The sequence below is a fragment of the Arachis hypogaea genome, chromosome 3 (genome assembly GCF_003086295.3).
Source record: "Arachis hypogaea cultivar Tifrunner chromosome 3, arahy.Tifrunner.gnm2.J5K5, whole genome shotgun sequence".
Taxonomy (NCBI): Eukaryota; Viridiplantae; Streptophyta; class Magnoliopsida; order Fabales; family Fabaceae; genus Arachis; species Arachis hypogaea.
Window position 1 is genome coordinate 1,040,313 of NC_092038.1, and position 13,176 is coordinate 1,053,488.

The following is a 13,176-nucleotide window of genomic DNA, read 5'->3' on the forward strand; positions in this document are numbered from 1 at the left end:
TTCATTATAATTTAACTAACTTAAAAGTCATCCGTGTAATATAAAAAAATATAGTAAAAAATCATCACAGCCACAAAAATGGCATATTCTCCCTGGTTCCACTTTATACTTTTTCCACCTTAGACAAATCCTCTTTTTATTCTCGTAGTAAAGTTATTTGTAAGAAAACAAGATTATGAAATAGAGTAATTAATGAAGTATTATTTGAACGATAGTTTATGGCAACAACTAACAAATACTAAATTTGAATGTTGATCCCTTCACATCATCCCACCTATGCATAATCAAACCTATGATGTTATGTTTTTAAAGATAGAATTTGATTTGATGAACACTTACCCAAAATTAAGAGACTAAAAATAGTAAAAGGAATTCTCCCAAGTCCCAACACCACAACATATCATGAAAATAGGAGTTTTCTACCTTAACAAAAAAGTAAGCATTCTATATTGAAGAAGAATCATTATAACCAAACAACTCCTGTATTCATCTTGTACCATACGAGGATGTTATGTATACAACAAGATGAAATAATTGTTTTATATGACCCCACCTATACAAGACTACATGGAATCATGGCCTAGCTAGTAGCATCAAAGATGAAAATTTGTTTCTCTATTGTCCTAAATGGATCTCATTACCAACATTTAGATAGGACCCCAACAAGATAAGTACATGACTTCTCTTAATGATTCCTCTGACTGCTTAGCTTTTTGGGACCTCTTGAGTACTGTAATGGAGACCATAGCAGAGGAAGAAGGAAACTGTGAAAACGATCTAACATGTTGTTGAACATTTCTGAGAACATAGTTCCACCTGCACACTCCTTGGTCCTTCAAAGCCTCCCCAACTCCAAGGCTTTCTAGCTGAGCTACTCTGTATTAATTCCTCTCTCAAAAATTGAACAAGTGATGAATAACTATGTATTTTGATTCATGAAGTAGCACAAGGTTGATGTTATCTATCTATATAAGGAAGTTTTGTGGTGCCAAAGAAGTTTGTAGCATCACTGAATTACTATTACTGACACCAAAAATAATAACAACCTGGAAGCAACGAATTTTGCTATGCTCTCATAACTTGAATGCCATTCCTGGTCTGTGAAGTAATTAACAATGGCTTGAATGCAATCATTCAAAAGCACTAATAAACCTTGAAACTGGCGATCTAGGAATAGACATATAATGCTTTCAATGAGTTCTTCAGCTTCTACAACAGAAAATGCTGGTTGTTTACTCCTGCAGTGAGAATAAAAAGGGATAAGTTGACATTGTCAAACCACTAAACAAGGATGTCAAATCATAAATCATGTCCTAAAATCATTTATCTAACTTTTGAATCATGAATCATAACACACGCTGCCATTCAAAAACACATCAATGAAAAAGCCTAAAATAACAAGGATTTACACCTTAAATATGTAATATACTCAAGTTACAAATAAACACTTAATCACAAATCACTATGGTACAATAGACATTAGTGATGGTCAATAAACTATGATAACCCAAAAATCATTAGTAAACACTTAATTCGGGAATTCTTTAAGTGTGCCAAAGGTAATAAAGTAACAGAAAACCAATTCACATAATTATCTAAGTAGATTCACTGTTGTGGCTTACCGTATTAGACAACAAGCAGTGACAAATTTGAGCCAGGCTCGAATATTTTGGGGTGGTTCTCCAGTGTCAGAATCTAGGAGACAAGTAGATTTTCTCAAAAGGACGGCAATAAATTTATGTAGCAATGTCTTTGCTTTGAAATTCTGCAAATATCTCAACATGGTTTACCTAAATTTTTGGGTTCACCACTGGATGAAAATTCAAAAAGAAACCCATAAGGGTCAAGAGCTCTTCTCAAATCTGAGTACTCAGGAAACCAACCAATTTTGACAGGCAATTGATCAACCGAAAAATATGATGCTATATTAAATACTAAAGTATCAATTGAAAATATATTTAATCAAAACATGCTCGGTCATAATTGTTACCACTACCAACATCTATCATTACCAAAAGGAAACATAACATGTATTTACCTCTTTTCTAGAAGAGAGAACGGCACACCAAAAGTCAGAGGATGAGTTTCGGAGCTCTTCATTTGATGAATATAACACTGAACGAACAAACAAAAATAGACCCGGTGCACAAGCGTCCCGCGTTTAACGCAGGGTCCGGGAAAGGGCCGCAACCAAAGGTTGTAATGTACGCAGCCTAACCTGATAATTATATCAGTGGCTGTTTCCACGGCTTGAACCCGTGACCTTGAGGTCACGTGGAGACAACTCATCCGCTGCTCCGAGGCTCCCCTTCAATTTAGATGTTTTATATGGTACCTAAATTTTATACATAAAATTCAAAAATAAAAGAGTAGATATCATCTTTTTCTATCTCTATTTTTAAATAATTTAAACACATAAATCATAGACATCAAAAAAATTTCTTTTTAATTTATTAGTAGGACTTTGAATAACCCTTTATTCTTTCTTGCCATAGTCTTCTTTCTACCATGTGCAATCAATACATCTTTTATTGCATTTATTTATATTATTAATTTAACTATAATTATGTTAGATATATATCAAAATAAATTATTAATATAAAATATATATTAAAAATAAATTAAATTATACATACATTTATAAATAAATATATCGTAATTAATTTAATGAAGCAATCATGTAAAACCATTTCATTTCATAGACTATACAATAAGAATCAATTTTGTACAAAGCTTGATATAGCAAGAGACAGAAATCTCATTCAAATTCAATAATACTAAAAGAAAATGGTAATTAACGAAAAAGCAAAAAATTACGCATTGGTAACACATTATGATGGAAGAAAAGTTGCATCACAGCTTCGATAACAAGTAAAGCTGGCATATCGCAGGAGCCAATTGAAGCCCTAAAAAAGACGGGAAGAAAGAAAATTACCTTTGGCATTTTAAGTATGTCATTGATTCCCCACTTTAGCTGAAAGCCTATTCTCAAAAATCTGATGCCAACAACGAACTAATACAAAACAGACGGAGAAGGAGAAGAGAGTAGACGTAACACAACAATCGTACAGGAGAGGAGAAGAGCACGTTACTTTGGTGAGAGCAAGAGAAGAAGGGTAATCCAGAGTCGCAGAGAGTGACAGATAACCTCACCTCACCTCTATTCCCTCCCACCTTCTTCCATTAATGGATTCTTCTCCACCCAAGAAGAATTCTCTTTCTCGGAGATTAACATTGTTCATAGCGTCTTCCTTAATTGCCTCCATTTCCATTTCCATTCATCTTACAATCACCATCACCACCACCACAAGAGATGGCTTCTCAATGCCCATCACAAGAACATGTGATACGTGCTCGAACAATCGTTCGGCATTAGTATCACAATTGATGAACCAGCCAAGACTAATAAATCGCCCAGCAGCTGCTACAACTGAGGTGGCAAATGATGTTGATGTCATTGCAAGATTCATAGGAGATGGTGATGAACATGCAGAGGTGGAACTTGTGGTGGACACCGGAAGTGAGATTCTGTGGAGTCTCAATAAATCCCCTCAAGGGCGCTTAACGTGCAAGAAGTCAAAAAGTCTTTTCTGCCATGACCCACGGTGTGCCTAGGAACTCGTCGGAGATTATGCACTCTGGCAAGAGTCTATTGCAGGTTTAGACAAGAGTATGGAGGAGGCTTACATACGGAAGGCTTTCTTGTCCGCGACAAGATTCTGCTCAGAACACTACGGGGTCCTCTCCTGGATCTAGGAGAAATCACCTTTGGTTGCAACTATCTCGCTGTAGGCGACGATCAGACCAAAGGAATCATTGGGTTGAGTCGAGGTCCCCTCTCCTTGATCCAACAACTAGGCATACTGAGATTCTCACACTGCATTCCTCAGCCAGGGAAGACGGGTGCCTTGAGATTCGGTTCCCACGCGATTATAGATGAGGGCTCAATCACACCTTTTACCTTGGTATCACAACGATACCCATTTTATTACATTGGTGTTAGGAGCATTACTGTTGGAAATACTCGACTAAATATGCCTAACGACATTTTTAGACTGAAAGCTCACGGCAGAGGAGGTTTTATAGTAGACAGCGGCACATGGTTCACACGTTTGATATCACCGGTCTTTCATCTCCTAGTAGAAGAAGTGCGTCATCAGATGATGATGCTGGGCTTTACCATAAGTCCGGGTACAGGATCTCGGTGCTACAAGAAGCCTAGAGATGAAATAAGTAAACTTCCTACTGTCAAATTTCGGTTTAATCCTAATGTCATTGTGGTTCTAGGAGCAGATCAAGTTTTTCGCATGAAGCCGAGTGTGATATGCCTAGCATTCAGTGAGGAAACCGAACAAGATGGCATATCAATCTTTGGGGCTTTCCAGATGACCAACTACGAAGTCGGATACGACATCGTCAGAGGAGTTTCCTTTAAGCCTAAGGAATGCTCACTCTAAGGTTAGTCACTAAATTAGCTTAGTAGATCTCAGTTTGTTTTTATCAATTTCTGAAATTTTCAGCAGCTTCGGCTGAGTTGTTTTCATTGGGTTGGACTTTCTAGTTTATGCTTACTCTATCTGTTTCTTGCATGTGTTTGCATTTACATAGTTGTGGTCCTTGTGAGTTGTGATTGTTCTGTAATGAAAATATTCATGGTAGCTCTCCGTTTTTACAGGTTTATCTGCTGATTTTGAAAGGTTACAGTTACAATTCCAAAGCAAATACTAGTTGGAAGCTTACCAAGATTGCAGGTTTTTTTATTTCCTAGAGGTTGGTAGATATAGGCAAGGTTATTATAAACTAGTTATTTTGTATCCAAAACATGAATGTTTTGCCTATGGTGTTTATTGAAATCTAATATAATAGATGGTGATGGATGTTGTTGATGCGGTTATTCTAAAGTTAGAACAGGGAAGCAAACACTAGTCAGTTTTCTCAATACACCACACTAAATTTGAGGGTCCAAACACATTCAGATTTGAGGCTAGAAAGTTGAAGGAGAACAAATGGTGAAAAAAGAAGAGGGGCGAGAGAGAAGTTTTCAAATGAAAAGAGGCAATGAATACCGACAAGCCTTGTACTGTAAAGCCAGATGCATGGAGATAATAACTTAATCCAATAATAGAGTTTGAACAACAAAAACTCACGGTTTCCTACGTGATGCCCAACCGGCATGAGCTTCAAACTGGGAGGGGATAATCTGCTCATTCATTTTTGTTTTGTATTTCAAAAAGAAGTGTCAAATGTCTAGTTGACAATTACAATTACACTACATAAGAAGTGATGAAATGAACATGGAGAGGTGAATTTCTGTGTGCTCCCATAGAGGTGAGAGAGAAATTGAGTGAGAGAAGCATGTGAGTTTGATGAAGTGATTTTGTTATAATGGTGAATCACCACTTTTGCACTATACAGTTAGACTATATCTATAGTAAAGGCCTAACAGCTACTTCTACACCCCTTTGCACTATACAGTTAGACTATATATATAGTAAAGGTCTAACAGCTACTTCTACTACTAACAATGTAACTAACTAGTTCTGGTCAGCATAGAGAAAATACAACTGAGAATAAGACACCATTCCCCCTTGAGAAAACACCTTTGACAGAGAAATAAAATAGATACAATCACAACACAAGAATTTAACGTGGAAACTCCAATTACCGGAGAAAAAACCACGGCCGTTGTCAAATGACAACCAGAGAATATCACTATGTGAAAATTGTTACAACACATAGACTTCTTTCTCTCACCGGCACCCCAGTACACCCACACTCTTTCAAAGCAAATATCTAACTACACCTCACAACACTCTCTAATCAAAGAGTACAGAGGAAAAGAAAAATCAGATACAAGCTTAAAGTGTTTCTGACTGGTGCAAAAACAAATGAAGAACTTAGCCTCATATTTATAGCCTAGGCCACCCACTCCATTTGCTATCCTAAGCAATGTAGGACTAATTCAACCAAATCCTAACAATCTCCACCTTGATTGAAATAGTCACACATCTTCAGCTTCCATTGTCAACACCGACAATTCTTTGCTGCCATTGTCTATACCGACAATCATAGTTCAGAGAACTATCATACTCCACCATGAAAGTATACTCACTTGGAATTAGACCACTCCAAGAATTTCGCCTTGGTACAGATCGAAACCTTGCTGAAAATTCATGGTGCAACTTCCAAATTGGCTTTTCCTGGAAGTTCTTCAGCCATCGACCTAACTCCGCCACACACCTTGCATCTCAACGCCAACCAATGCCCGTGTGCAATTGTGGACCCGATTGCCACAACTTATCCTTATCCATGGCAGTGCGGTAATACCATGAGGATACTTCTTGTCTTCTAGAGAACATCATCTTCTCTCATAGAGAGAGCAACCAGAGATCTTCTCCTTCAACGCCTTGTGCAAACCTGATTGTATCAACACATCCTTGACTTGTACTTGCCACAAGCCAAAATTGATTCTTCCATCAAATTTCTCTATTTCAAGCTTCACAGCACTTGAATATCCTGACATTGTTGCAACCGTATACTGGAATATTATAACTCAACTGTAGACCGTGCACTAGGAAGGGTTCCCAGGAAAGAGAGGTGGGTCACAATGGACACACTTAAATACCAAGTCTTTCCTTAGCCAGAACCTTTTCCAAACTGCACTCTCACCGAGTCACACTGCCTTCCAGCAACAACAACAGCAACCAAAGAGATTAGACTAGGCTGCAACCACAGAGCATACTAAGAATAAATCCCACCGAACCGAAGCTCTGATACCACTTGTTGGGAATAAGACACCATTCCCCCTTGAGAAAACACCTTTGACAGAGAAATAAAATAGATACAATCACAACACAAGAATTTAACGTGGAAACTCCAATTACCGGAGAAAAAACCACGGCCGTTGTCAAATGACAACCAGAGAATATCACTATGTGAAAATTGTTACAACACATAGACTTCTTTCTCTCACCGGCACCCCAGTACACCCACACTCTTTCAAAGCAAATATCTAACTACACCTCACAACACTCTCTAATCAAAGAGTACAGAGGAAAAGAAAAATCAGATACAAGCTTAAAGTGTTTCTGACTGGTGCAAAAACAAATGAAGAACTTAGCCTCATATTTATAGCCTAGGCCACCCACTCCATTTGCTATCCTAAGCAATGTAGGACTAATTCAACCAAATCCTAACAGTCCTTAATAAGGATATTAACTTAACTAACTATACATCAGGCTATATCAGTAAGAGTGAAGAGTAAAAATACTCTTACTCCCCCAACAAGAAGAAACGTGCAAGGGAGAAAATACATGTTGAAACAAATAAAAATAATATTTAATTCATACACAAAAATTGCACTCGAACAGAACACAAATGCTTACTTATTAGTTACTTTTCCGTCACTCTTATCTCGAGATGTGCTGTGCTTCATTCCATTGTTTATTGACTTTTGAACCACAACGGGTTCTCTGGGGATCTGAAAGAGTAAAAAAGTTCATGTTATATAATCATATGACTAAATTGAGGCAAAGAAATCCCAACCAGTTTTGTAATACATCTATAGGAGTGACATGCAAATACATCTATACAAATGATACTCAAATAAATCACCAATGCATGAATGCCTGAAACCAAACTTGTCATCCTGCTAGTATAGAAACAATCAGAATAAGGACACATTATAAGCTCGCTGCTAATTATTATACAGAAAAGAAATGCTCGGTGAATTCCGACAATGGCCTTACAAGAAATACACCGTAAAAGTTCTCAATTCTTTCAACTTAATCATTTCCCATCACATGTAAAGTTAATCTTGATTGGAAATGAATGTCTGAATGAAAAAGCCATAATGAAGAATAAAGATAAAAATGAAACAAAAAAGCTTATGAGTTACTTACAAGAAACGCCACTAATACTACTAGGATGATTAATGTTATTAAGAGTGCTTAATCATTCGTAATTCACAGCACTACTCATGTTAGTGTTAGATTCCATATAATCCCATCAAACATAAAATTATCTCAAGAAAAATGAGTACACAAAATATCTCTTTGAACATATTGATAAGAAGTGTGGCGTACATCAATAGCAAGTTCAAGTGAATGGGATTGGTTTGCTTTCAATATCTCATGTTTTAAGATTTTGTGAAAGATAGAAAAAAAAAAGGAGAAAACAGGAGGCGAAAAAAGAAAACAAGATTTTATTGGTTTCATTGTTTTCTCTTATTCCTTCATAAAACTTTCAAAACAGAAAATAAAAATGCAAACTAAACGCGCCCAAAAATTGCTTGGAAGGTGTGACAATTATTTTGCATTACAGAATTTGTACATTATTATTATTACTGAGGCTTGCTATTTACTATAGAGATCTTACCCCATCGCCAATGGTAAATTAACTGACAACTTGGTTGTTCTGCAAAGACCTCCTTACTAAAAGGGCGTATAGGTTGATAATAGTCAATGAAAGGCTCCACAAGCACTGCAAGCTGGCAGCCGCAACAAGGTAACTGATGCAAAGAGAAGAAATGGGATTTTACTAAATTGGATAGCATTTCATGAACAAGAGAATGGACAACAATGGAATTTTATTAAGCATGGACAACAATTTCTGTTATTTGTTGAGTGCTTGTGTTTATTTGCAAGCAGGATTTCATATGAACCATGCATCCTCCACCATTATCACACTTGTTGATATAGCTATATATACAAATGAAGAGCAAGAAGAATGACTCACTAATTGACTAGGCTTAAGCTGCAAAATTCTCCCTCAAAGAATCAAATAATGCAATCTAGCTCCACCAATGGCATTATTTATCATTCACATGTAGCAGATGCTGCTTTGACCAATAGACACAATCACACAAGTCATTGAATTGTACATGCTCTAAGATCCAAAACTTTATAATTTGACCAAACCTTTCACTCCAACATAGGCTTTTTAACCGTCACAGATTCACAATCACAAACAACATTAACTAAAAAGAATAAAGGGGAAGAAAAACTTTCACATTCATAATAGCAGTCCAAATTTGATTGATTACCAGAAGGCAGTTACAGAAGGGAAATCACTAGTAGACGCCATGATGGCAAGCGCAGCCGCAGAGAAAATAAACTGAGACACCCGCAGACATAGGCCACCGGATGTGCCTGGCATGCCTTGAATATCCTTCATCCTCACCCTTGGAGGAGGGTTAATGTTGTTATTATTGTTATTGTTGTTGTTGTTGTTGTTGTTTTTGTTTTGATCATCGCCGCCGCCTTCAGTAGTTGGAACTTCATCAATTGGGTGAATCGAAGCATGGCTCACACTCATTTCTTCTCCACAACACACTTCAATTCATAATCATGCCTCTATCATCAATACCATCCAAATTCACTTCCTTTTCCTCACCAAATCTGATGATCACATTCATAGAAACATCATCAATTCCCCATTTACCTTCACATGAATGATATGATCTAATCACACAATCAGAGACTCACATGAACATATAAATCAAAAGAAAAAGCAACAAAAAGGGTGATTTTATTAGAAATTTTCCATTTTTTTACAGGCCCTTTAATTAATGTCCATGAAAGATTACAACTTTAACCTCAAAATCAGCTAGGAACGCCACACGAATCAGATCAGTTTCATCGATTCCTTCATTAATTAAAAAAAGGGGGGGGGGGAATTAGAGAAAAAGACATACCCAGAATCAGAATTGCAGTGAAATGGTGCTTGGTTTGTTGCTATGAATGGAGAAACATAGAAATTGAAGAGTGGATTTTTCTGGTTTGGTGAGCTGATGAAAGAGCAGTTCTTTGGGAGGGTGTGTTTATTGTTCCTCTGATTTGGGCATTTGGCGAACCAGCTGCGTCAAAATAATTATTACAAGCTTGGAAAATGTTCACAAGTACTAGCTGCTTTATTGATACAGCTGTATACCATGTTCGGATCGTTGTCTTGTATGGTGCGCAATGACAAAAAGGTCCATAAAAAGAAAGGAAAAAGACGGCTAAGGACAGTGCAATAGAATGATTGGTGAACATTTTATATAGACTAGTAATCTAACTATAAGAATTCATTTTTCTAACAAAATAAAAATTTAAAGAATGATTTGGTAATTAAAATTTATTAAAAACTCAAATGTTTAACAAAAAATTACTTAAATACCAATCTGACTATTACTCATAAATTAGTCGCACTAATTTATTATGATTAAGAGTAATAATTTTGTTTAATTTGGAATATAAATTTATATGACAAATAATTTTGCATTTTAAATTAAACTAATTCAGTAATTTTGTTGAATCAAATGTTATGTCCCATACAAAGAATTATCTTACATACCCAACTAATAATATATTAGTGAATATAAACAATATTTACTTGTTTTCGTTGAAGATAAGTCTCTAAATTTTAGTTAGGATCTCTTCTATTGTTAACAAGCAGAATAGATACATTGTTAATAAATTAGTTGCACTATTAATAATAGTAAAAATTCTCTGATAATAAAAAGCGGATCTCTTCTGCCATTAAAGTTTACTTTTTGTATTAAAAAAAAGTAAAAATTTCATGACAGTGATAAGTTATATTATAATAATTAGTGTATTAGTTAAGTTATATTATAATAATTAGTGTATTAGTACCTATGAAAGTGTCTTTTAATATTTGTTAAGTTTAATTATTTTGTAAGTTTTTATAGTTTTATAGAATTTTTAATTAAGTTTTTATATATATATTTTTTTAATTGGATCCTTGTACCATTTAATTTTTTTAATTGAGTCTTTATCATTACAAAATCGTCTAAAATAACAGAATATTCAATTAAAAAATAGAATATTCTAAATTTAAGAATACTAGACTCCAAGAAAAATACTTTGATATTTTCTAAATTCTAAAATGAGTGGATGAGATGGGAGAATGGTGGAAGATAGTAAGTGTGAAAATTATAAGTGCAAGATATGAGTAAATAAGTGTATTCACACTTCACTAACGTTTTTTTAAAGTTTAACGCAATTTAAATGGTATAAGAATTAAATTAAAAAGATAAAAAAAATATACGAATCTAATTAAAAATACAGTAAAATTATAAAAACTTATAAAGTAATTAAATTTATTTTTTATTTATTAAATATGTAAAATTATAACAGTAAAAAATTAGTAAAGATAATAAGTATATTTTATCTTTTAATAAAGAATTTTGGGTTTAATTTTAAATTATATATATGATAAAGAGTATTTAAAAATAAAAAACATACACCAAATTCTTCTTTAGTCTCCTTATAACAAATAATAATTTTTATATTGTTAAAAGTATTATTTGATTGAATATCACTTTTTCAATTATACCAATATAATAAAGGAGTAATTTTCTTTTTTTATAATAAAGAATTTTATGTTATGATGTGTTATAATACTTGTGTAATACTTGAAATAATAGTTAATAACATTAGATTAACAATTTTAATGGTTAATAACATTAGAATAACAATTAAAATATTATAATTTTTTAACACTTAAATTCAATAATTATATAAATTCTAACTAATTTTCTCATTTCTTTCCTACATTCTGCGAATCATAATTATCAGAATCGAATCGATAATCAAATTAATCAAATTATTAAATTATTGATTTAACCGGTAGATTACAAGTTGAACTGGTTGAATTACTTTTATTATATATTAAATTAATTATTATTTTAAAATTTAATTTTACTTACTTATTTAGTAATTAATGAATTAGTTTATGTTTATTATACTCTTCAAGTATTTATAAATTTATATTTATTATACTCTTTAAGTATTTATAAAAAAATAAAATAAAAATAATAATTATAAAAATAGAAAATATGTTGTAATTAATAAAATATTATTTTTCTTTAAATTTGTAAATATATGAGAGAAATTTTAATTAATAAAATATCATTTTAAATTTTGGCTTTTGACTTCTTGTCACTGACCGGCATAATAAGAGAGTTTCGAATGCATAATTATTAGTGGATTTGAGGGTTGTACTTAGTAAAGGAATTTTAATGGAAATAATAAATAAAATAATTTAGATTAGTCATAGGTTATGGGTTTTTAAGGAGTTGGTTAGAAAGTGTTAATGCTTATGGTCCTTTGTGGAGTATAAGGGGTTATTAACAACACCCCTGCATGCATTTTTTCTTTTGGTAACACATATATTTCATAAAATTTATCTTTTTTTTTCTTAATTTTATTCATATTTTCTCTTTTAAACAAATCCCAGCAATCTGTATCAATGGTATATTTTGAAAAACGAAGTTCAATATTTCAAAAACTAATATATCCTTTCCCAAAAATATTTCCAATGGTTACCCGGATCTTTCACAAATTGAACATCTACAAATGAGGACTACAGCCTAAATATAAACTACAGAAAACATGAAAACGGGCTCGGTCACTCTGACCCATTCCGCAAAAATATTTTGGCACATTGACGAGCCCACCATTCCGTTTGACAACTTCATTCGGATCAAGCCAGTAAGCTAAACTATACTACGAGGGCACCTCCACACACTAGGCACCGATTCGATTAGGGATGGCAAAAATCCCCAGCGGGGCGGGTATCCGCGGGGATTTACCCGTCACGTGGCGGATATGGGGATGATTTTGTACCCGCGGGGACGGGGGACGGGGCCCCGTATATTAAACGGGGCGGAGGTGGGGATAGAGGTTCCCGCCCCGTGGAGACCGTTTAAACTCCGTTTATGTAAAAAGACTAGAATACCCCGTTTGTGTGTACTATGATTTTGTTAAGCATTTGTTATAATTATTGAATTAAGTTAAATATAATTTATATGATTATAATTAAGCATTTGTTATCATCTTCATTATCTTTATTTGCTTTTTCTATTATAATTACTGTGATTTGGATAAGCATTTGTTATAATTATTCTAAAATTTTTATTATTTTACTGATTTTGAATTTTTGGTTAAGCATTTGAGTGCTATACATGTAATTCATAATATTAAAGTAGATATTGATGTAAGTAAAATACTAAATTATATACAATACACTATTTTTTAAATTTTTTTCTAATTTTTTTCAATTTTTTTTATTTTTTTATAAAAATCCGCGGATACCCGCGGAGACCCGGGTCCCCGGCGGATATGGGGCCCCCGTTACCCGTCACGGGGATGGGGCGGGGACGGGGACGGATAA

At 34.1% G+C, this 13,176-nt stretch overlaps 3 protein-coding genes across 6 annotated transcripts; 1 reads left to right on the forward strand and 2 right to left on the reverse strand.

The window, feature by feature from the left end:
- Positions 1-463: 463 nt before the first annotated feature.
- LOC112785516 (uncharacterized) lies at positions 464-3,278 on the reverse strand. Its single transcript, XM_072233762.1, has 7 exons — positions 3,154-3,278; positions 2,936-2,996; positions 2,039-2,115; positions 1,791-1,810; positions 1,623-1,695; positions 1,047-1,238; positions 464-876 (listed from the first exon to the last, which is right to left on the reverse strand). The coding sequence occupies exons 1-7, from the start codon at positions 3,276-3,278 to the stop codon at positions 648-650; spliced, it is 777 nt and encodes a 258-aa protein (XP_072089863.1). The 3' UTR covers positions 464-647.
- Positions 3,279-3,324: 46 nt separating this feature from the next.
- Positions 3,325-4,457, forward strand: LOC140183926 (aspartic proteinase nepenthesin-2-like). Its single transcript, XM_072233763.1, has 2 exons — positions 3,325-3,605; positions 3,659-4,457. The coding sequence occupies exons 1-2, from the start codon at positions 3,325-3,327 to the stop codon at positions 4,455-4,457; spliced, it is 1,080 nt and encodes a 359-aa protein (XP_072089864.1).
- A 1,185-nt stretch (positions 4,458-5,642) lies between these two features.
- LOC140173112 (CASP-like protein 5A2) lies at positions 5,643-10,008 on the reverse strand. 4 transcript variants are annotated; one of them, XM_072225324.1, is made up of 6 exons: positions 9,695-9,961; positions 9,044-9,398; positions 8,737-8,836; positions 8,377-8,509; positions 7,386-7,480; positions 5,643-6,819 (listed from the first exon to the last, which is right to left on the reverse strand). In XM_072225324.1, the coding sequence occupies exons 2-3, from the start codon at positions 9,313-9,315 to the stop codon at positions 8,821-8,823; spliced, it is 288 nt and encodes a 95-aa protein (XP_072081425.1). In that variant the 5' UTR covers positions 9,316-9,398; positions 9,695-9,961; the 3' UTR covers positions 5,643-6,819; positions 7,386-7,480; positions 8,377-8,509; positions 8,737-8,820. The 4 variants fall into 4 exon arrangements, with proteins under 4 accessions (XP_072081425.1, XP_072081424.1, XP_072081429.1 ...); XM_072225323.1 differs by having other exon boundaries at positions 8,737-8,839; positions 9,695-9,920; XM_072225328.1 differs by having other exon boundaries at positions 9,044-9,461; positions 9,695-9,883.
- Between the last annotated feature and the right edge of the window lie 3,168 nt (positions 10,009-13,176).